The following is a 25,853-nucleotide window of genomic DNA, read 5'->3' as shown; positions in this document are numbered from 1 at the left end:
TTCTAGTTTTGTTCTGTAGTTTTTGAATAATCGAGGGATGATCCTTTGTTCCATGGTTTATTTTGTCACTTTGGATTTTCTTAAGGAGAGAATAACAGAGCAAAATTTGATTTTACACTTTATATTTGTGGTCAAATTTGGTCTTAGTTATTATATTTTAGAATCAATGATTTGGTCTTCGACATTTTTAAGAAAAAGATGGAATTGGTTTTTCACCTTAACTCTTTGTCTTGTAACCAATTCCACAAGGCAGAAGACCTTGTGTGCTAAGGCAAATGAGAAGATTTCTACAATTAGATCCTTTAGGCCAAGGTGGAAAATTATAAAGACCCTTCTCACTTGTGATATTAATTTTGCGGAAGTCACAAAAGAAAAAGGATTCAAGATGGTAAGGAATTAGAAAGAACTTTTTGCTACTTAAATTCTCTGAGATAAACAAGTATGAAGAATTGCCACTTCTGAGCTACTTTACAAGATAAAAAAACCTTAAGACCAAAACTCTTTAACTTAACTGTTGTCACTTGAGATTTACACAATCAAGAAAAGAACTCTCTAAGAAACCTACTTGGATATTATTAACAAAAAGAAGACAAATATTACACACTAACTACTTTTCTTATGTTTTATTAGGTTTTATATTCATATTCCTAGTATAGGAGATGCTATTACACATATAATCATATATAGAATTTTTTGATTTTGTGTAAGAGAGTTATTTCTTGGTTTTGTCCAATCATACTTAATTTGAAAGATGTGAATTTTCATAAAAACCTTTATTATAATAAAGTTTTTATTGTATTATCAAAACGTATAAAAATGAGACGAGTACATGAACTCTCCTTATACAAAGAGTATGTTAGGAAGAGATTAAGAAAAGACTTTCCTTCCAGCTTATTTCTCTTTTCCAACAAATCAAGCTAAGCTAGAACAAGAAAATTGAATGCATTTTTAATCTCTTTCTAATCATTAAAGTTATGAGTACATTAAATATATATAAAAAATTTCATGGACTCCCCATCACATACTTCATGCATTTACATACATAAGTTTTACTTATGGGAAGAATTTGCTACATCTCTAAAGTTTTGAATATTATCTCACTCATTTTTTTTATTATACATATATAACTTTTGTTGGTTATAAAAATAATATTTATTGTTACAATAACCCTATCAAGTAGATTTTCATCTCATTCAAAAGTTAATATAGTTATTTACAACATATTTGTAAATTCCTACCAATTCAACCTTTTCTCATTAAAACTCATAACTTAAGTCATAAATATTCTTTTGAGAGATTCCAAAACAGTTGGTTAGTTAATATCTAAAAATACATTTCTTATGAGTACATTAACACTCACTTAAATAAGTTCATAATCTCTTAAAGTGAGACACACTTCCAAGACACACACTCAATTAAAATAATCCAATTTCACATATATTTCAATAATCAATTGAATCCCTAAAATTTTAATTTTCTTTACACAATTAAAAGAAAAATTTACATAATAAATCAATAATCCTTTTAAACTTCAAAATTTTAATTCCTTTTACACAAATTAGAGTCCAATTTTATATAATAAATCAATAATAGAATTAAATCACAATAATAAAAAGTAATCCATGTTATCACCATCTATTAATGTGTTCAAAACTCTTTAATCACACACAATATAATCATATTGTGTAGAGGTGATAAAATGAGACACCTTGGTTTGTTTTGACCTCTATGGTCAAGTAGGCAAGGTGGGGTAAGCTAAATTGAAATAACAAATTCAAAATGTCAATATTGACTTATTTTGCTACTAGTGTTGAGGCTTATGAGTCACCTCTTTACCCACAATTCTTATATGTGTCCACACATATCATTTTTTCCTTAAATGAAGATATTAAATGTAAAAGGTGAAGTCTCAAGTTCTTGAATAAGCATGACAAATAAATAATTTTTTTTTCATTTTCGCTCTCAATTATTAGACGGTTTGATATATACCAATTTCACTCAAATCCCTAAGATACTTTCTCTGTTATCACAACCCCAATTACACATTTTTTTTTTTATGTGTAATTTTCATTCAAATAATGTATAGCATTTCAGGAGACACAAATCTCAATTTCATCAAATTAAATAATTTATAAGACATATTTGATCATTTTATTTCTTTTTAAAGTTTTTATTTGTTGTTTATATTGTTGTTATATGAGAATGTCCAACTTTTAATTTTGAGTGTTCAAAACTCTTAATTTATTAGGTAATTTACAAAACTTATCTTCTCTTTTTTTCTCTGGTTCTCAATTTTGTTTAATTTGAAGAACTTTTTCTTCATTGCACAATTTTTCACTCTTTCTCTAACACTTTAACTTGTTTGATATCCACCAAGTTTATTCAGTTCTCTAATGTATTTTCCTCTTAACATTTTACATTAATGATATATGTTATAATCGTCATAGAATTTCAATAATACGTAATTGTTTGCACTTCTTATAATGACTTGATATTTATGCAAATTTCTTCATTAATATTTGACATGAAAAAATGTATTATTTTTAGATTGAATACTTAATAATATTATCCTCCTTTTGTTATGATTTTTATTTTTTTTAATGAAATATTATTGAATTAAAACACGCAGAGAAAACAAGTATAAATGCAGGTATAGGTATATAATCGCTACCAATGAAAATGAGGATAATGCACAAATTTTATATCTAACCAGAATCAAAATATAAGTATGAATTTTTACTTTTGAAATCAAACTCACACCTCCCCAGTCTCTTATCATCTCTATCCCCAAATATTGTTTTTTTATCGGCAACAAGAATTAATAAATATGAGCCACTTAAGGGGTAACCTAACCTTTATACAAGAAAACAACTCATCTCCTCCTCCCTCCCAAGAGTAACCTAACAAATAGAACAACCTCAAAACTAACATAAAACCAACTCTATGAACAAAACATCAAATAGTCAGCCTCATATACACTGGATCCAAACACCAATTAGAATATGAGAACATCCTAAAGCGAGACTTAGAATAAAACCAAGACCAAACCTTGACTTGAACCATAACAAATACTTATGACACATCAGCCTTTCCCCTATTAAAAATGACATTGTTCCTATGATTTCAAATTTCACTCACATCGGTCTTGAACCCCAAATATTGTTACCCAAGTTCCTTAGAGAAACTTTCCTAAGTTTGACTTCTAAAATCCAAACTTAGCTAATTCTTAAACCTTTTTTACTCTCCCTATCAATCTTTTTCTTTTACTATTTATTTAAAAACATTTTCACTCTATCATAGTTCAATGAAGTAATTTGATTAAGCTAAATCACTTATTACAATTTTGTATTTTAGTAAAAACAAAATGTTATATATTATATTAAGTGGATAGTTAAGTTGGACAACTTTGTCATATGGAGTCAATTATTTTAACTATTTAATGAATTGACTTGTATACATACTCGTTGGTAATCAATTTATATTTTTTTAATTGATTATTTGCAATTGTATGATATTTCTAGAGAAAGATTCGGTTTACATAAGGCTTGTCATTGCATTACCTTGTTTTTCTCCTTTTTAATGGATTTTTAGTTTTGTTAAAAAGGCAATTGAGTTGAACTTTTTTTTTACTATTGTTGTGCCTAACTTTTCATGTGCAAGTTTATGAGTGTTCTGTCTAGAAAACTTAGGAGAAGCAAATTCATGTGTCCTCGTGATTTGATGGCTTCAAAAAGCTTATGAGCATGTTACATGGACGAATCAAACACGACACAACTCATGGTATGGTGTTATTTTGGGAAGTGGTTTTTTCACAAACAAAGGTACAAAATATGATAAAGAAAACGCCTGAATTTGAAATATTTCCTTTTCTGATGCATGCATTCACATGGATTGTACAGTCACAATTCGTTAGTTTTTCTCATTTGAATTAAAAAAAAAACTTACTAATTAAAGACAAGGTTAGATATTCTTTATAAGTATTCAAATAGAAAAAAAAACTAAAATAAGTGATTTTTTTAAATTAAATTCTTTTACGTTTAAATTAGTTTATAATTGTTTTTAATGGAAAAGGTGGAATGAGTTTCTTTATAAATTAAAATAATTTTATTTGTAAGTTAGAATTGATTTATATATAAAAAGTAGTTTCTAAAAGTGCTTTCCTTTTTAACTTTACCATATAATATTTCAAAAGTTAATACAAGAGAATTTTTATAAATTACTTTTTACGTAAGTTAAATATTAAGTTTTGTCTCTGTATGAAAAGTTTATTCAAATAAACTTTAGAAAGTGATGATGATCTCAAAAAGGAAGATGAATAAGATCAAGAACAAAAAATATATTAGAAAAAGAACATGAGCAAATACGAAAGTCTAATATCATTTAGAAGTAATTTTCTGAAGGTAACTGTTTTCCGCACAATGATTTATGTAAAATGATATTTTAAAAAAAAAATACATTCTAGATTTTGTATTCTGTATTATATTTTCATATTTATATTTTTTCGGATTTTTTTTTCAGATTTTTTTTTCAGAATGTAGTTTTTGTATTCCAGAATTTTTTTAATAGGATTTTGGTTTTTCAATCTATATCCATTTTTTTTCAAAATGCATTTTTTAATTCCAAATTTTCTATTTCGAAATGGGGGACAATTTTAAAAATTCACAAATTAATTGGTTACAAATTAACCATTCAAATTTGATATTTATAATTTCTAGTTAATATTTGCACCCAAGAAATTCATGAAAGTAAAAGCATTTGAAAATTAGTGAAAACATTCACTAAATACTTTATAAAATCAAAAAGCCAATATTAATGAACTGCACGTAAAATTAAATATTTTTAAATTAAAAATTATCAATTGAATGATTTAAATCAGTAAAATTCAATATTATACTTATTATCCCAACAAAAATCAAAATAAGTTAATGTAATATGTTGAAAATCACCACTTTAAAAATAAATATTTTTTTATTACATTTAAACAAAAAGAGATCAAGCATTCGATTATCAAAATTGTAAATTACCTGTCATACATAAAATTGAAGCAGGATTAAACACAATGTATGTTTTCATTTTTGGGATATAAATGAGTTAGAATGAAGGGCGCCTTAGTAGGTTACAACTAACCATTACAGCAGTCAAAAGAGAAATTAGTCACAGCGATTCATACCATGGTACGAAATTGAAAGCAAAATTCAAGGGATAATCAAATACAGAGTGAAGTTTCATGCAAGAAGATCTCAATTGCTGTTCCGGAGCAGAAGATTTTTTCAGTCTTCTGCTTCCCCTCCATCGGCTGATGTTCCTTGTGATTTTGCCATCTCCACAACTTCTCCGGGTGGTGGGTGGTCAAACTTGCAGGTTGCACCAAACTTGCATGTTCCAGTTTTCAAATAATATGGACAAATAACAGCACCCTGTCAAATGACAAAACATTCATCATACACTGTTTAATATAACCTTGTTTTGATAGAAATTTTGAGGCTAGTTAAGAGGATGCTACTTGAGTTAGAACTTATGTCCAAATGATAAAATTCACATGGACGATTTGCTGGAACAGTGTTTATAAGATCGGTCATAATCAGCATCTACTAAGATTGATTTGGTAACCTCTCATTACATGCAATGTGCGACATTTCAGGTAAATTGAAATAGATTGAAACCAAAAAAACCAAACTAAAACTAGTCATATTATCAATCTTACTTACAATTTTTGAAAATGCAGACTAACTAATGAAAGAAGTTAGCAAAAAAATGCAAATAAAGCAACAATTGGAAGTATGCCCGTGGTAAAGATTTAACATACCTCTCTTCTAGGTAATCCTGCAGGAGTGAGCTTGACAGAAGCCTGCTTTGACAGTGATGGTGCTGAGCGATCAATTGGGTGATGATACTTGCATCTTTCCCCGAATTTACACTCGCCAGTTTTCATGTAAAACTACACGGCAAACCATTGAATAGATATGTAAAAGGAAATTAGAATTTAATCAGAGGTTGTGAGACACGAAAGTTCAGGAAATCAATAAGTTTCCATGAAGATTTAATAATTATCTTTCTCTATATGAAATAATATAATTAAAAACCAGACACTTTGTATAATTCTTGATATAACCTATTTCATGGTATTATTATTAAGGCTACCCTACCTTATTTAGTTTTTATGTAAAACAGATAGGTCTGAATTGAACCCATTAGCCCCCTGCATTTTTTAAATTTAATACTAAACGACACAACAAATAAATGCCGACATGTAAAAATTCAAAATACATATTGGCTGTGGAAATCTAATTATTAGAACATAAGATAAGTCTTTGCTTACATCACATTCAATCTGGCCAGGTCGCTGAGGATAGATACTTTCTGCAATTCCCACCTGAGACTGGAAAACATACCACATGCACAAGACACATTAGGTTTTGAGTAATTCATCTACAATGACATCTCATGGAAATGCAGTTTAGAATTAATTTAAGAATGACTACTCTTCTAAGCCAATAACACACTTCTTTCTATTTGTTATTTTGTTGATAAATATTATGAGTTGTTAAGAGCAAATCTCAAACTCGTCCTCCTACATTATTGAGAGACAAGACAGAAAAAGAGGCATCACCACCCTAGAACCCCAAACATTTATTTTTCTATGAGAAACATATCATATGCATATAATGCTTATAGAAACTGGATCAGAAAACTTAAAGATAAGTTTTTAGAGGTAAAAGAGACAACACTGTATATTTCCTTTAACGAACAAACTACAGAAAAAACAACTCTGGCTCTTCGAGGGTCCAGTATCCTATCACATAAAACTTATTTTTCATGCCCGTTTTCTCTAAACCCCATACGTGTGTGTATACAACCTCTCTTATTCAACAACTAAGTCTACTGACATGATGACCGACTCTCAACTACTTGTAATTACATCAAATAGCTCTATTCCCCTTTCCCTTATACTCACCCAATATACATATCCTGCTATTTGTTTATATGTGCAAAAAAACACTGAATGCCCACCCAAACAAATCATGTAATTCTTTTGAAAGTAGGGATTCTCAAGAATTTCTTGGGAGTACCAATCTCTCATTGTAATACAAACTGAACTTTAAGCCTAATCAACCTTATAAAACTAGCTCATAAGATGAGGTTTGCACCCATTTGTATACTATTAAATGTCTTTATCTCTAGATCTCCAACACACACCCTCACGCCGAGACATGTCAACTCGTGCGGGGGACTATATATTTATGGGTGGTCCGATAGTGAGTGGCCTGATAAGCCCAACAAACTCTCGCTAGAACAAGCTCTAAATGACTTTAATACCATATTAAGAAGTGAACTTTAAACCTAACTCATCCTGATAAAACTGACTCATTATATACTATTAAATATATCTCTAGTCGATGTGAGATCTCCAACACAAACGACCCTTTTAACCTTATAATTTGGATGGACTATCGTTATAGAAAAAATCTCTTGAAAGATTTTGTATAAATGAGGATCCTTATGGACTTCCTCCTCCCAATCGTGCCATTCATCAAGTGTTACCATTGATGAAGCAGCAAAAGAAGAACATCATGAAAGTGCATCAGTCGTTGAGTTTTCCTTACCTGGTCTATACTGAATTTCAAAATCATAACCTATCAATTTTGTGGCCCATCGAAATTGATCTTCACTTAAGAAACATTCTAACAAAATTTTCAAACTTATTTGATCTGTTCGAATGATAAAATGACCACCTAACAAATAATATCTCCACTTTTTTATTGCTAAGACAATAGCCATCAACTCCCTTCCATAGATAGATTTTTGTTGTGCTCTAGTAGATAGCCCTTGACTCCAAACTGTTTAGTGAAATCTGGACAATCAATGTAGGTAAAGCTGTGATAACAACTTTTAATTGTTCAAATGCTCTTTGTGTTGCATCATCCCAAAGCATCTAAATACCCAGTAAGACAAAGGAATCCTCTCAAACCTTTTATGTTTTTTGGAGTTGGCCACAACCACATTGCTTTTAGCTCCTTTGGGCCAGCTGCCACGACTTCAGTAGAGATAATGTGTTCGATATATTCTAAACATGGTTGCCTAATAACACTTCTTTTGATTTACTCCAATATCATGTTGCGACAATACCTCCAAAATTTCATGTAAATGCTCTATATGTTCTTGATTGATGTTAAAAATGAGAATGTCAAAAGAATAATAACACAAACTTCCTCAGAAAAGGTTTTAACACCTTATTCTTTAAAGATTGGAACGAGCATTTGTCAACCCAGACAGCATCACCAAGAATTCGTAATGCCCATCATGAGTTCGGAAAGTTGTTTTCTCAATATCTTCCTCCAGCATCCTTATTTGATGATTGCCGATTTAAGATCCAACTTAAAAAAAATGGTGGCTCCTCCAATCTCATCTAATAACTCCTCTATGATTGGAATAAAGTATTGTAATTTTATTCAAAGCTCTATAGTAAACACAAAATTGTCATCTCGCATCTTTCTTGACTAAAATAATAGGACTTACACTTGGGCGAATGAAGCCTGCTCCCAACATCTCCATCGCCCATTTTCAATCTCTATCTTCTAGTGGTGGGGATATTTGTATGATATCTACTATTTGGTATTTGAGAACCCACCTTCAAAACATGCGAATATTCATCAATAACCATGTGCACTCACTCAACAATCACTCAACAACCTTAGTACTCTCTTCTATTATATCTAATATTTGCTTCCATTCCAAAATGTACCCCTCACCGTCATCTTGCAACACCCCACTAATAGTTTTCAAAGAAACTATAGATTTGATCAATTCAGGTTAAACTTTTAACAACTTTTCTCCATTAATTTTTAATTAGAGAGTTAAAGTATCAAAGTCTGCCTTGATTTGGCCAAGCTAGGTAGTCATTCCAATCCCAACACAATATCAACTACACCCCATGATGAGAATCAAGTAAAGGAGATTTTTATTAATGAAGGAAGAGGCCATTCACCATCTTCTCAAAATTAAAAGAAGACATAAAATAAAGAGAGGCCCAAGCCCAAGCCCAAGTCCATCCTATGAAGGGGAAGGCCAAGTATTAAATAATAAAGAATATTGTTTGAAGGTGCTTAGAGGAAAACATAAGAAACCTCTTTTGTTAAAGCATCTTTAGGTCCTTAGTTAGGAGTATTAGGGGGGGTGTGTTAGTAGATAGGTGTAGGAGTAAATAAGGAGGTGCCAAAGTGAGAGAAGAGATCACACCTTCCTCATGACTTGGTTTAGGCGCCACTTTCATTTGAATTTAGGAGGGAATTTTGAATTCTTTTAGCTTGCATTTCAGCACCTCTAGGCTATAAATTAAGGTGCTGCCCTTGTACATTTCAGATTTGAATTTAGACTAAAGAAACTATACTCAATTTTTGAGAGAGCATTGGAGAGCTTTGTGCCTTCTTCACTAGTCTTATCTTGATGGTTCCATGGTTACCTCAAGTGGCGGCTTGCACACTCATCTAGGAGTCTCCATCCTTCTAGTGGCGTGATCATCCAACCATACATCCATCTTCATGAGCTTTCTCTTCTCCTTCCTTCCTTCTCTTTCAATTGTTCATGTTTAGCTTGTTGTTCTTGAATTTCTGTTCGGTAGTTTTCAATTCTTAGGTGTTTTGGTTCGGTTCCTTTGTTTCCTTGCTGTTCATTGTTGTTCTTATTCATTTCCAGCCTTTATGTTCGGTTCATTTCAGTTCTAAGCTAATTCTATTCAGTGCAATTGCTTCTTCTTTCATTTTAATCGGTTCAATTTGACAATAATTGGAACTTCCATGAGTTTGGATTTGGTGCTAGTTTTGGTGAGTTCTTGACTTAGAACATTGATCCAATTCTAAGAAAAAGTGTCTAACTATTGTCCAACTCAAGTTGATTCCTAAGAATGTCAAGAATCATTCTCTTGCTATTGGAATCACATCACCCCAACCAAACAAGAAAAAGTTTTGCCATACTATTAATTCTTTCAACTCTAGCAGTAATCCTTCACCACATACCTCTACACACAATCTTGTGGCCATCACCAACCTCAATCGAATATGGACTTGTATCAATTACTGGTAATTGGAGTTTGGTCACCAATTCTATAGAAATAAAATTGCGAGTTGCTCCCAAGTCAATTAATACCACCACCTTGCCTCCAACCAAATGACCTCACAACTTTAGATATCTTCTAGTTGTGAGTCTTGTTACACAGTGCAGTGATAGCTGTTTTTCTTGCTTCTCCTGCTCAGTAATACTCCCCTTATATGCTGCTCTTCCTCTTCTTATTGTCCCCCTAATAACATCATGATATTGAGTTGTTTGTTCTTGCAAACATGATTTAATCTATATTTTTCATCACAACGAAAACACTCTCCTTAATTTTTTTCTTGGTGTTCTGATTGCATCAGCCTTTTAATGTTTCCTCTGTTGCAACCCTAAGTGATAGCCTTTATTTCATTACTACACTTCTAGAAAGCAAATTGAGAATTAAAAGAATTTGTTACAACAATTGATCTTGAAGGTGTTGATATCCATTCTTCTGTTACTCTTTAAGTAGGATAATACCTATTCCCTCATATACCACGTATACTATACGTCTCCCATCAAAACAAGTTGAAACCTCTGAAGGAGTGCATTCTTGAAACCAAACCAAGATTGGTTTGGGTTGCACGTTTCCCAACATTGAAACCAAGATAAAAACAATTCTTTCGATTGCCACCATAACAACTTCCATTTTCTCCTCTTCTTGCGGGCCTCTCAAATGGAAATATCTTTCCACTTTACCTGTCCACCTGATAGCATCTCCCTCAAAAACTGCAATATCCAATTGCCTCCATTTGCCACAACTCTTAATTCCCACAAACTCTTCACCTACTAACTCCTCTTGTGTGATCTCAATTGAAACCCTCTGGTTCATGGTAGTTAGTTACCACACTTACACTTTTTCCACTTCCCTTTTTCACGAATCTTTCCACAATCTTTTCCAAATGTTCCATGCATGAATCCTGTTGTGCAAGACGGGCTTCCCAATTACATCAATCTAGGTCAATCTTGCATCTAATCTTTCTTCAAAACCCTCTAGTAATTGAAGCCCATTTGCTAATGTCATCTGCAATGCTTCCACTCTTGACTCTATCATTCTTGTGTTCACCATGAGTAGCATCCACGAAGCCCGAAATGAGCTCTCATACCAGTTTATAACAGGATCAGAAAACAACTCTGTATATTTCTAAAGATAAGTTTTCAAAGATAAAAGAGACAACATTGTATATTTCCTTTAATGAACGAATAACCAAAAAAAACAACTCTGGCTCTTCGAGGAACCAGTGTCCTCCCACCTAATACTTCTTTTTCATGCCCCTTTTCTCTAAACCCCAAATGTATATAAACATAACCTCTCTTATTTAACAACTAACTCTACTGACATGGTAATTGACTCTCAACTACTTGTAATTGCATCAAATAGCTCTATTTCCCTTTCCTTTATTTCTTCTCTCATAAACCTTTGCAATAGGACATGCCTTATGAAGAAAGTGAAGTTAACAAACTATGGAAGACAACAAAAACGAAACTTGAGGCAAAAGCAATGAAAGAAAAAAATGAATGGCTATAGTACACACCCACAAATAACCATACCGAACTACTTAATATTCATTCAGAATGGAAGATGTGCAAAACTACATTACTCAACTATTATTCTCCTTTGAGAATATAACTAAGAAAAATATTATTTTTACCATGTTCACTTATCACCAATACAAATCCGTTCCTATATATCAAGCAATGACTCAAAATGTTCCATGTTTGACTGTATACTATATAGGATATAGGATATGCCCAGCTCATCTTTATTGAATTTTGAAATCTATATGAATCAAACTATACTCCCAATCATTACATGCCTGGGCCTTAACACAAATGTGTGTTCATTTGGTGGATAACCAGAAATATACAATACATTCAAGAAACTTAGCTAGAAGCATCTACAACTCCAGCCCCTACCCCAAATAATGAGCATCAGGGATAACATTATTTGCAATTTGCATTAGTCAATCCTCAACCAGAATAAGTACAGTAGCAATTTCTACATTACCATTGGATTTGACAGCCTTGGGTCAAAAGCTTGATAGACAGACACAGCTGGACTAAGAAGTCCAATATTCAGACTAGCAGCTGAGGATGGCAAAATAGAAGCGCCTAATCCAGCAATGGGAGGATTAATTGCTGCATGAATGTACACGATCATGTGAAATAGTTGTTTAGAAAGGAAAATTTATGAACAATCAATACGTTATACTTACCGTTCCTGTCAGGATGATTGTAGCGGCAAGTGGCACCATACTTGCAACTGATTCATATGAATGAAAAAAATATTAAGGATATTTAATCCAAAGAACACATGTGCTTTGATTAGCTTATTTTGGAGAAATAATCACTTTTTTGCATTTTCCTATGAGAGCTATGGTAAAATAAATACTTTCTCTATATTTATGAAACCAATTGAAAATAAACCAATACTTACCTGCCCGTTTTCATGTAGAATGGACAATCCACTTCCCCCTGTCAGGAGAGAATTCCTCAATAAAAACACAGTCTTTAAATAAAATGAAGGCAATAAATTAGTAGAGGAAAAAGTCCTCATAAGCTAGAAGCCAAGGAGTGTATGAGTACTTTACTGTAAAACTATAGAAAAAGAGAAACTTTAAGCTGAAACCGTGTGCTTCTGAGAGAGTGCAGAGACTTTATTTACATTGAGTAAACAATGAATATAATAAATAATAAATAAAAGATATTTGAAATCCTCTAATATAACAAAGTGATACGTGAATAAATAAAATGTTTCTAATGATACATATATAACATAAATTCCTTATTATAAAGGATTTGCTCCTTATTTCTATAATTATAGTATTGCCCATCAAGCTAAACATATAAGTCATATATTCTCAGCTTACAACAAACATGATCAATCATTGGCCCTCCTATAGACTTGATGAATATGTTAGCCAACTATACACTATAGTTGATAAATTGAAAACTTTTCTCTAATGAAATGACAATCTACCTCAATGTGTAAAGTTGTTTGATTGTCATATATAATGTGCATTTGGGAATTTTCGTCAAATTTAAGCTCTTTGAGAAGTTGGTTTGGACATACAAGCTCGCAGGTGACTAATGTCTTTGTCCTCTATTCTGCTTCTGCACTTGATCTTGCCACGACATTTTGTTTCTTACATTTCCATGATATTAAATTACCTCCAACAAGAATATAATACCCTAAAGTGGAGCATCTATCACTTGGTAACCCTACCTAGTTGACGTCAAAATATCCAACAATTTGAGTATTTCCCTTATTTTCATAATGAGGCCTTTGCTAGGAGCACTCTTAATATACTCTAAATCTGTACAATTGCATCCTAATGGTATTGAAAAGGAGTATAAAAGTTGACTTACTATGCTCACTGCAATGGCAGTGTCAGGATAAGTCATAGTGAGATAATTTAGCTTACCACTAAGTTGTCTATATCTCACAAGATTAGAAGACAATTCTCCTTGGTCAAGTACAAGTTTGACACTCGATCCATTGACATGTCATAAGCTTAGCTTTTAACATCCCTATTATCTCAAGTATCTAGGATCTTTTGATTAGAACTATTGAGAATGATATTGTTTAGGTTGGACAATACCCTCCTTATCACATTAACAATTTCGTCCACATATAGAATGAGGTAGATATATTGTTAGGGAAAATGATGATAAAATAGAGAATTATCACCATCACTTTGTATCATTCTAAACTGTTGGATGAGAGTTCGAAAACACCCAAACCATGCACAGGATCTACAAAGACAACATACCATATTTGATGACTCCCTCTAATCAACAAATTGAGGAAGTTGCTCCATGTAGACTTCGTTATCAAAATCACAATGTAGATGTGCATTCTTGATAAGTTGAAACAAAGTCTAGTGAAAATAGCTACAATAAATAAGAGAAGTCGTATAGATGTCATTTTGGCAACAAAAGAGAAGGTATCAATATAATCTTATCCATAGATTTGTGTGTATTCTTTGGCTACAAGGAACCATCAATTTTACCATTAGGTCCTGTTTCAAGAGTATACAACTACCAACACCCAAAAATTGATGTTTCGATTGGAAGAGGAACCAACTCCTAAATACCACTACTTTGAAAGGCACACATCTCATCAAAGTATAATTGTGCATACATCATTGGAGAACAACACAAGCACATACCAATGGTGATGGAGATAGTAAAAGTCATGTGACTCACATCTAACGTTGTTGAAAATCAAACATCGACCAGAGATATAGTTAAATTATAATGTGTAAATCTTACCTAACAAGCCTATTTGTTATGTTGAGTTAGATTTAAAATTTACATTTTAAGATGGTATTGGAACCTATCCTAGTGAGGCTTATTGGGACTATAATGTCATCCATTATTGAACCATCCATAAATATTTAGTCTCATGCTCGAGATGACGAAACTTCAACATGAGAGGGTGTGTTAGAAATCCTACATCGACTAGAGATATGACAAAGTTGTAATATATAAGTGATAGCAAATTTCACCTTACAAGCCAATTTTGTGAGATTGGAAATCCTACATCGACTAGAGATATGACAAAGTTATAACATTTAAGTGAGTGCAAATCTCACCTAACGCCAATTTTGTAAAGTTGAGTTAAACTTAAAGTCCACTTTCTAAGAGTCATTTTGCCCAATATTCGATCCTGCAAGGTAACATTGTTTTAGTGAAAGTGAAGTTAATGTCATGGGATTAGGTCAATTGGGTGACAGGAAATAAACTAAAAGGGCAATTAGGGACATAAAGAACAAAATCAATAGTAAAGAATAGAAGGGGTTGGGCAGTGCCAATGTCGCAATCTTGTATTTGTGAACCATTGATAACCGTTATAAAAGGCAAAGTTAGAATAGTAGCAAAGAAAGAGAAAAAAGAATGATTACCAAATTAGTTGTACCAAAGTTATAGCCCAAGCACCAAGAAAGAGATTAAAAGAGAAAACAAATGAATTACCAGTGCCACCAAGGCAATGTTACTAGGAGATTGACGTGTCTCACCATTTGATAAAGTCTTTCCCATGCATTTTTAACACTTATCAATGGTATGTCCAGTGGAGATAATGGTCACATATTGGATAGTTTTTAGAATTATTGTGCAAAAGAGTATAAAATTATTAATTTGTGATGTAAAGGCAATATTTTACCCAACAGATGAAGTATGTGTCTCCATGTTTATTTCCTGAGGAATACAGAGGAGCATGGATGCACATAGGTTATAATAGGGTTACTTACTAGTGATTCCAAAATCTGACGAGGGTAGTAGCATATTCTTGTGGCAAGTCATACAAGCCCAAGGTCATAAAAGTGTTCTGCAGTTAAAGTTCCTTCTTTACATGGAGGAAGGAGCTCATTAACATCATGTAAGGTAGCATGAAGTTGCCGAAGCATACATAGGACCCTTCAATCATTGTGGAGTAAAAAGTGTCAATAGGTCTTTGCACACACTATATAGACATCATGTGTCACTGGTATAAAAGGCATAGACCTTACTACTCCAAGCTGATGCACACATCCCATGAGGACGAAAAAAAGAGAGGTGTGAATAGTGGATTTAATAACACTACATAGTTATACATAAATGTATATACATCATTCACATTGTGTTGTAGAAATGGATTTCACAGTTGTAGTGAGATATTTGTGGGCTAACCCACCTAAGCATGACCCAATTTGGAAGCCCAAGTTTTATAGTTAGACTAGTCCATCTTCTCAATATTAACAATATGGTTAAAAAATACGAAAGGGTATGTTCTAGATGTTGATTAGGTGCTCGAAGACATTTTCTTTTTCTTAAAATTAGAAAAACAAATAATCTGAGAAAAGTAGATCAGACCACTAAATAAACTTCGATGAAGCCACCACCACAAGGGTAGGAGTGCATGGAGGAGGCGACCTAGGCGCAAGTTGTTGTCTTCATGTACCACCAAACTTCTTGATTGGAGATGTGAAGTTGTAGGGAAGAAGACGCATGTGAGGGCTCATGGATGGGTGGATCATGTCAACATTTGTACGGTTAGATAGATTATGCAGCACAATCCCAACCTTGTGCTCATCAAAGCAAATGGAGGTCGCCAGAATAATGCACACAAACTTGAGAGAAATGTTTGCCAAAAGAAAAATCTTCTGAAGATGATGAGTCTACCGAGTCAATACGGTTTTTTGAAAAAAGGCTCTAATTACCATGTTAAACTATAGGAAAGAGAGAGACATTGAGTTGAAACTAGATGTTTCTGAGACAACACAAATGCTTTATTTATATTGAGATAATGAAATGAATACAAATAAATAGAGAAGATATGATATCCTCCAATAACAAAAACTATGATACAGGAATAAAAATGTTCCGACTAATACATATATAATTTAGATATTCCTTATTACAAAGAATTTGCTCCTCAGTTCTATAATTACACCACTTATAATATAAGTTAGAGGAGTGCAAGGAACACAATCTTTTGAACACACCCTCTTCAACTGGTTAAAATTTACTAACTATAAAATTTATGTGTTCCTAGCATTTCTGTAAGTTATAATGTCATATACCATCAAAGTAAAAGTATGAAGAAGAACTTTAGTTATGCAGATTGTAGCCTAGAAAAAGTCTTAGTTACATAGCCAAACAAAACCAATCAAATCCCTCAAATTCAATATCATAATTTCTACTACAATTATTAATTTGGGTCAGCAGTTCAAAGCAGCATACAGCTAGCAAATAATGGAATGAATTGGAAAAATCAACAAATTTGAAAAGAATATGATACTAGATGAATTGGTCTGTCTTTCCTTTGATCAAAGAATGGGCAGCAAAGGATAAAGATTTACCAGTCTTACTGGAAGTCCTTTGCTATTTTGCAATGATGGAGATATAAGAGACTTAATTGGCTGTATATCTCCAAATGCCCCTCCTATCATAGAACTTGTCTCTGTCTGTGCAGCAGTATGACTAAACTCATCAGACAACTGAATCTGGATATCCTTGGGGTGATGGAATTTGCAAGCAGCACCAAATTTACATTTTCCAGTTTTCATGTAGAACTGCATAAATATTAAAACATGGCGTAAGCCATACAGACAAGTAAAATCTCATGTTAATGGAAAATGTATATTACTAACCGTGCAAGGGGGCTCTGATGGCCTCTCGGGTAAGCCAGAAGATATATCCTCATTTTCAGAGGAAACCATAGGATGATTAAATTTGCACTTCGAACCAAACTTGCATCTCTGAGTTTTCAGAAAGTACTGCAAAGTATATTGGATTCAAATGAATTAGAAAATGCCCAAATACAAACGAAGAGAGAGAAAAAAAGGAAGGAGAAAATAAATTGAAAATTCTACTCACTGGACAATCTGGTTCCCCTGGTCTCTCAGGAGGAGTTTCACTTGTAACAACATTTGGAACCTAAATCAGGTACGAATCAACCATGTGCATTGTCAACAAATTAGTGCAAACCAAATTTTCTAGATAATAATATTTAACCTTTTAAGATCAAAACCCAATACCAGCAGAGAAAAAATAAGAAAGGTAAGAAACAAAATATTTACTCACAACATGAGATAACTAGAACAAGAGTGGTCGTAGGATACAAAATAGGCAGCCCATGTAGGTTTTAAACACAATCTTTGCCACACCTATCCTAAACTTCAAAGGGTACTAGATACTTCTAGAGAAAAATTGATTAACATTGTAGTAAAAGATCATTCTGATAAAGTTACACGGGAAGTACATAGACTAATGCATATTAAGTTGCCAAATCAAATAAGTGAAACAATATCACCACAGATCCCAAATTAAAATCTCACATACCAATTAGTACCCAGAAATAAAAATATGGTTTCATTAAATTAGATGTAGAAAGTGCCCACCACTGATATTACAGGATTATCAGCTCAGAACAAGGATATAGAAAGTAAAATTAAGAAAGATAATGCAGCATTTGAGGGTAATAACCTCCTTCATAAAAATTACAGAATTTACGCTTCTTTACCTTCCCCACTAACTTTCTTACACTAATAGCTTAATAGAATATCCCACTCTTTTCCCTTTTCCACACACACTGCGGTCAGTAAACCAAGTTCTCAACCTGTCTGATATTCCCCCTCATGTATCCTGCACAGGGTGCCCAAGAAGAAAGTATATGCAGTCCCTCTAAATCCCCATTTCACATTTGTGGAAACTCCCACAGTCCCTCTAAATCCCAAATACGGTTGGCCACTATCAAATCCCAGGAAGTATTGAAGACACAAGTCTAAATTATCTTACAGTTAAACAAAGATATTATTAGCTCTACCCTTGATAAAGGGTTTTTAATGAGACAACTAAAGATAAAATGTGAGGTTCCTATTTTATTAAAAAGTAGAACATGCCAAGATGTATCTCTCGTCTCCACTAGTTTTGTTAGTTCAAATGACTAAGAATCATATCTTTACTGAGTATCTGATAAGCCCTCAAGCTAAATTTATAACAAGGTTCATTCATATGATTTGCATGTTCCAGCCTCTGGCAAAAACATTGAGATATTATAATTAGCCATTAATCTTTAATATTATTAGAATATATATGGTAATACAAGAACTATTGTACTAGAATATTTTGGTAGTGTTAATTTATTGTTATAATTTATAATTTTACTCTATTATAAGTAATAAATATTTCTATACAGTGTTCACACTGAAAAAAATAGAAATTGAGGGTTTTTACTACAAATGTAACCAATATAAAACATTGATTTTTTTTTGAAACTGGTATATAATACTCCGCTATACATTCACATATGTTTAACTCTATAACTTTCTATAAAATATAGAATCGTAAGAATACATGTTAACTTTACAATTACCAATAGTAAATGTACTATACAATATGATATAATTTTCATAGGCATAAAAATAATAATAGTGATAATAATAGCAACAGTCACCTCTTTCCAATCCGGGATTCCACCCTCAGGAACCCAAACAGGATGGTCAAACTTGCAGCTATCTCCAAACTTACAGGTTCTCGTGAGCATATAGTGGGCACAATCTTTCTCTCCTGGCCTCTGTGGATATATAGTCATATTGGAAGCACTTTCATATCTAGGGCGCTTGGCCAGTGAGTTTGTAGAATACCAAGCTTCACTTTGCCCAATTGTACCCAAAATGGTTGGATGGTAGAGAGCTATAGTACATAATAGGCGGGTATATACAAAAAACCAAAGCAAACGTATAATGTTACGTTATAAGTTTGGCTAAGAAAATAATTTTCTACAAAAAGCATACGTTAGTAAATATAACCGATATACTTTATATAAAAAATAAAAAATGAAATGACTAATGTTCACTGAGATTCGACAAAAGCCGTAAGTATACATTTATTGATATTATATCAAAATAACGTAAAAAAATATATATCAACCACATAACATGACATATTCCTGAAAATACGTAAAGTATTAACTATATGGATGAATTGAAGTACACAATCGTCAGCCTCGCCTTGTCGGTAAGTAACAAGTAACGCACGAACAAAAAAAGGAAACCCTAGCACTCTTTTTTCTCTCTTTAGCTACTGTTATCAATGTTGTTCATAACAAGTTGCATGCATTCAATAATAACAGAATCTATCCTGAGCATATCTTTGCTTATTCGCTAGACCAGCCACCAATCTGCATCATCAATTGAGATTCCAAAATCATATCCATAACTAACCCTGTGCTGGCAGCCAAAATCCTTCATAACCAGCGACAATGAAATTTAACCTGGATACTCTGGTGGCCAAAACTCTAATTAATCACTAAAACTTAAAAACAAGGGTAAAATACTAACAACACAACAGCCAATACACACTACACTACTCTGCACAACACGACAGTGCTATGATGTGCATCACATCCTCACCCTCACAACCACCTATCTTATCATCTCAAACATAAACACCATTTACCAAGCTTATCTTCCTAGAAAACTGAAACAACAAACACGTGCTTCAAGAACTACACACAACGAGTGAAATCTCGGTTACTTCATTTTAAAGTAAACACAGCATTACAGCATTGAGCTCATTTACTCAGTCCCTGTTTGGTTCACCGTGGAGAAATAAATAAACAAACCCTTTTCTAATACTAAAAGAAAACCTCCTTTTTTTTTCTCAAAAAACAACCCACTCAAACATGCACTTACAACCGAAATTCGTAGATTACAACATAACAAGAGGACTCGGTGAAATCTCGGTTACTTCATTTTTAGTTTAACCTAAACTGAATAGCTTAGTCCAGTTAGGTTAAACATGGAGAAATAACGAATCAGTCAGTTCTAAAAGGCAATCTACGGAAACAAGCACTTCTGACCTAGAAAAAAAAAGTAAATAAGGAAAAAAAAAAAAGGGGAAACGTGAGAAACTAACCCTCGGAGGAGCGTTTGAAGTCGAGGGAGGAGGTGGCGGCGGAGGAGGCCCAGGGGGAGAGGTAGTTGGCGGCGGCGGAGGAGGCTACGCGGGAGGTGACGCCAGGCGGGGCAATGTCGTCGGCGAGGGAGGAGGAGAAGCGGAGGGAGGCGGAGTCGGCGGCGCGGTGGTGGTGGTGGGAGAGGAACATGGTGGAGGGGTCGGGGTCGCGGAATCGGTAGTTGGTGGAAGGGCTGTAGGAGGAGTAGATGTGGTTTTCCATTTCGACGGAAACAGAAACGAGAAAACGATGTTACTGTCACTCACGGAAAAAATGCTTGTGTTGCTGTTGTGGTTGCTTATAAGAGAGAGTGAGTGACTGAGTGAGATTTCACTTTGCAGAAAGGGTTTGCATCAGTGTTTAGTGGGATTTTACAGGGGCTGGTGAAAGCTCACCACACCACACCTTTTTTTTTCACTCTCTTTTAACTTTTTGCCTTTTTGCCTTCACTTGCAACCTCTTGATCTAGTGACAAAAGGTCTATCCAAGGTTCTATCCTTGATTCTTGTTAAAATACTCATTCTTCAAACAAAATAGACATATTAATCCTTGATTTTCAATAGATTATGCTCATCAAAAACATAATCTACTATAGAATCTACTATAGAATGACAACTCGTCTCCTATCGGCTCGTCCCATGCAAAAAAAAATGCAAATTAATTTTACTAATCTCTCTTGTGTAAGAGGTTGTATGTGAACATGCGAGTCGGTCTACATAATTTTTTTTAATTAATGAAAATATAAATTTTTGACTAAATTTATTTTTTTATATTAAATTAATTCTTCTTATTTAGATTAATTGGATAAATGATCTTACATTATTATTCTCACGATATAAAAGATATGGGTAGAAGAGTTATTACAATGTTTTGATTTTTAATAAAATTTGAATTTTAATCGTATTAATAAATTAACTAATAAAATATTTCATTAAATATATATATTTTTTAAGGTAATACATGCAGACACATTATTACTATTTTAATTTGAAAAATAGTTTAAAATTATATATACATATATATGTATAATATAGAATACTATATTTAAATTTTATTATAAAAAAGTTAAGATCTAACTACTGCATTGAATGAATATTAAAACCTAAACAATTTATGTATTTTAGAAAGACAAAAAACACTCTTAAATATTAAAAAACCATTATCGAATATCATGAAGGTATTATGAATTAAGGACTCAGAGGAGTTTCTTCCTGCACCTCCATGTCTTTCTTCTTGCACCCATACTTCAAAAATACTCAAATTACCCTTTGCCATTTTTCATTAAATGTTTTTTCTTTAATTTCGGAATGTAGAATTTAGAGGCTTCTCAAGTTACAAAATCTAGAAGTTAAAATTTGTGTTTCAGGTTGTACAATATTCCAGATTGCACAATCCATAATACAAATTTATATTCTGAATTGTAGAATTTGGAATGAATAATTTTAGATTTTTTGGTAAATATGAGACTGCATTATGGGGTGCAAACAATTTTTTTTAGATTTTTAACGCACTTGGTCTGCGCGGGTCGCGGATTATGCAGGGAGACCCTAAGTGGGTCAACAGATTGAAATGTACTTCAATGTATTATGAAGTACAATTGTAACTGACATATGTTGTTCTTAGCTACATGTATTTCCACCACAATTTGTTAAGTATGTTGGCTTCTTTTCACATCATGAACTCACATTCTCATTCCTTTACTTCATAATATACTTAATAAAAATATGGCAACAATCTAACATTACACACTCATTGCTTGAACTAAACATTACATTAAGTCATTTAACATTATAGTACCAAAAGATACACAACTTTGGTATACTTAATACAAACATATCTTAATGGAATTTTATCAACATTGACAACATAATAATGTTAATTACAACAAGTAAAAACACCACCACTAACAAGACTAAATTCATTTTTTGGACCCCTTGACACATTGCTCTAGATTGTATATCTTATTCATTTGTCTCAAACTAATTGCATCTCTTTCATCGTCAACCTCTTTAATACACCATTTGAAGAAATTGCAACCCAGTACTATGTCATTGCTTCTTTGATTTTCAACAAAACCATAAAACCAAATCAATCAATAACTTTGAAAGAAAATATGTAGGTTTAACAAAACAAAGTTTCATAAATCTAACCTTATACTTAGGACAACCCCAATTTTTTTTCCACCATTCTTAACAGTTTTTGTTGTTCTCAATACAACAAAATTTCCACAATGGTGAATGGATGTAGCGAAAAAACTCCTACTCCCACCACCATGAACAAATTTACATTGATTTTGTCCATTACAACTACAACATGATAAAGAATGATCCCTAAACATTGATGAGCACTGAAACAAACATCTCAACCCACCATAAAAGCATAACACACTCAATGAAGGGGAAGGTGACCTAGGCAACAACATAAAAGGGGAAAATCTCACTCCACCACTATACAGTTGTCCATGTGTACTACTTTGTGCCACTCTGTGTATTAGGTCATTATACATTTAACGTCGTTGAAGATAATCTAACAAAAGGGACCTCATTTAACCATTTTAAAAAGAGTTGGGATCGCATTGAACTTTTTAAAAATTTAGAGACGAGATTGACTTTTGACTCTTAACATAGAGACTAAAAAGGTAACTAAGCATTTTTTTTTACAATTTTTTCTATGTAACTTAACAAATACTAAAAATATATAATAACTAAAAAATGTACAATATTTTATATCTTAAAATGTTAAAACTATATCCTGTCAAACAACAAAAACAAATGTATTAAAATATAAAAAATATACTAAAATATAAGGAATATTAATAAAAGAGAATTAATTAAGTTACAAAATAGTTGAAGTAGCTTTTAAGCTCAAGGTTCCAAAAACAAGTTACTTTACAAAATATTTTTGTGTTGGTAAAAATAATTTAAGTTAAGGTTTAATTACCTTTTTGTCCCTACATTTAGGGGTCAATATTCAATTTACTACCGGGTTTTAAAAAAATCAATTTGGTCCAAGTTTTTTTAAAAAGTATGCAATTTGGTCCCTTATGTTAAGAGGTAATGAGGTGACACACAATGTGGCACAGCCAGGCATAGATTGAGTCCACGTATTATGTCACGTTTATAATTAATTATTAATTATATTTATTTTTAACTTTTGAATATTATCTCTCCCTCTGCACAAACCCTAATCCCAAACTCAATTTCTCGTCGTACCCGTCTTCTAGTTTGTTAAGAAATACGATGTTGATGTCGAAGACCCATTTATTGTTGTTCTTTTGGGCTTTGGAGGAAAATTTGGAGAAGAGGTCGGTAAAGAAGAGTGCGTTTGCAGAATTGGCGTGGGTGGCAAGGCGAAGGGCATAGCGGAGAAAGTTAAGAATTTGGGAGAGTTAGGCTTTAGTGGTATGGAATTGGAGGGGAGGTTTTGGGATAGCAAGTGGTGGACTAGCTCCTTCGTCAGATCTGGAAGCTTTTGCTGGTCTTCTTCCTCCTCCATCATTATGCTTCTTCACCAACAAAGCTTTAGGCCCTTTATTTTTTGAAAAGGCTAAAATCTCAATTTCTTAACTGAAGAACACTCTCTTAAGCAATAATATTAATTGTGGAATTGCAAATCTACAATTTAATTTCCTCTTTACATCAATTTTCCCCCTTTTTTTCTTTAGTGGGTGGATCCTTGTGTCTTCATTAACAATTTTTTCTCATATTCATCAATTAACTAGGTTTCACCTTTTATTTTGTATTCAACACAACTACAAAGAAACTTGGGATGCAATTTTGATTGGCTGAGATATAAAACTTTTTTTTTTCATTTTGCGGTTTGGTCAGTGGTTGTGTTATGTATGAATTTAATTTAGTTAAAGAGTTTAATTTAAATGAATTCATAATGAAGAATGATGTTAGAATACTGAAGTTCACATGTAAATAAAATAAAATTGTCACTTTGTATGCCACGTAATCACCAGTTAACATCGTTCATGTCAATTTTGTTGGGTTTAATAGTGCCAAAGTTCAAGAGGGGGGTGAATTGACCTTTTAAAACCTTCTCGCAGAATCAGTATTTATCACAGTGTACAGAAAATAATTGATTTATTTGAAATTGAACAGATTTATTTTGGCACTGTTTGTGTTTGAAAAACGTTTATACAACAAGGTTAATCACAAGATTATGCAGATCGATTTTCCAGATTCACACACACTGATATAATGAAGAAAAACAGTGAATCACAAAACAACAAGCTTCAATTTTAAGCAAGTGATTAAGGTTCAATTGATAGCTTGACAATTACTTGAGTAGACTATCATAATCAATCTATTTCAGAGGCTTTTTAACAGGTTATTTATGTTCTTATTAAAATCAAACAGTTTTCAAGAAATTAAGAACAGTATGAACCGAGCCCAGAAAGAACAGATTTATTATTGATTGAACAGATTTATTTCTTGACAGTTTAACAGTTATGCAGAAATTTAAGTGCAGAGATTAAGGGAGAATGAACACAAGGCAATTATACTGGTTCACTCAACTGAGCTACATCCAGTCTTCACCTAAACCAAGGTGAAATTCACTAAATCACAATTCAAACAAACACAAATCTCACTGTTCTTGAAACCTACAAGAACTTAGGTACACTTGCTGAAAAACCCTATTTCAGCACACTCATTCTTCAAGAAACCCTATCAAGAAAAGTGTACAACCAAATTTTTACAAGAAATGAAAAGTGAAATGACTACACCTGATTGAGGATGCAAAAATCTGCCTTAAACCAGTAGAACAGATTGCTAGAACAGTAGCAGCACCTCACACCAAGCTTTTGGAACCAACCAAGAACAAGCACTTTGTGATTTTCAAAATCTTTGAAGAACAAATGTTAATTCTTTGTAAAACCTTAATTCTCTATTGTAAAACTTGTTTTCTCAAATGTGTGAACAACGATTAAACTTAGAAACAAGTTTTCATTTTATAGAAAACCAACTTATAACATATTTTTGAAAAACGGTTAAAGCTGTTATAAAATGAACATATTGAAAATAAAATGAACAGATTTATTTTCAAAAAACAGTTAGAGAATTTGTTAAGTGAGGAGACTTAGTCAACCATTCTGGTGCAGAGATAAAACTGAAAAACGTTTAAGCTGGACATGACACCAGAGACAAAAAAGAATCTATTCATTTACAGATGAACAGATTTATTTTTTCATAACGAAAACAGAAAAGCTTAACTATTTAAAACACAGTCACTTTGAAAGGTAGAAGACTTAGTCAAACTACATGATGCACAAAATCTAATTTTCACAAGACTTAGCCAAGACATCAGTTTAAAAATG

At 32.7% G+C, this 25,853-nt stretch overlaps 1 protein-coding gene across 1 annotated transcript; it reads right to left on the bottom strand.

The window, feature by feature from the left end:
• Nucleotides 1-5,050: 5,050 nt before the first annotated feature.
• On the bottom strand, nt 5,051-21,016 carry LOC137832633 (zinc finger CCCH domain-containing protein 37). The gene is made up of 11 exons (XM_068640910.1): nt 20,491-21,016; nt 19,028-19,266; nt 17,449-17,508; nt 17,223-17,348; nt 16,932-17,144; nt 12,524-12,561; nt 12,303-12,349; nt 12,095-12,225; nt 6,320-6,379; nt 5,807-5,938; nt 5,051-5,417 (listed from the first exon to the last, which is right to left on the bottom strand). Exons 1-11 carry the CDS (start codon nt 20,750-20,752, stop codon nt 5,271-5,273), a joined length of 1,455 nt encoding a protein of 484 aa, XP_068497011.1. The 5' UTR covers nt 20,753-21,016; the 3' UTR covers nt 5,051-5,270.
• Between the last annotated feature and the right edge of the window lie 4,837 nt (nt 21,017-25,853).

The sequence above is a fragment of the Phaseolus vulgaris genome, chromosome 11 (assembly GCF_000499845.2).
Source record: "Phaseolus vulgaris cultivar G19833 chromosome 11, P. vulgaris v2.0, whole genome shotgun sequence".
In the NCBI taxonomy this organism is placed as follows: domain Eukaryota; kingdom Viridiplantae; phylum Streptophyta; class Magnoliopsida; order Fabales; family Fabaceae; genus Phaseolus; species Phaseolus vulgaris.
Note: the sequence above shows the minus strand (reverse complement) of the source record. Positions and strands in the feature narration are given on the sequence as shown.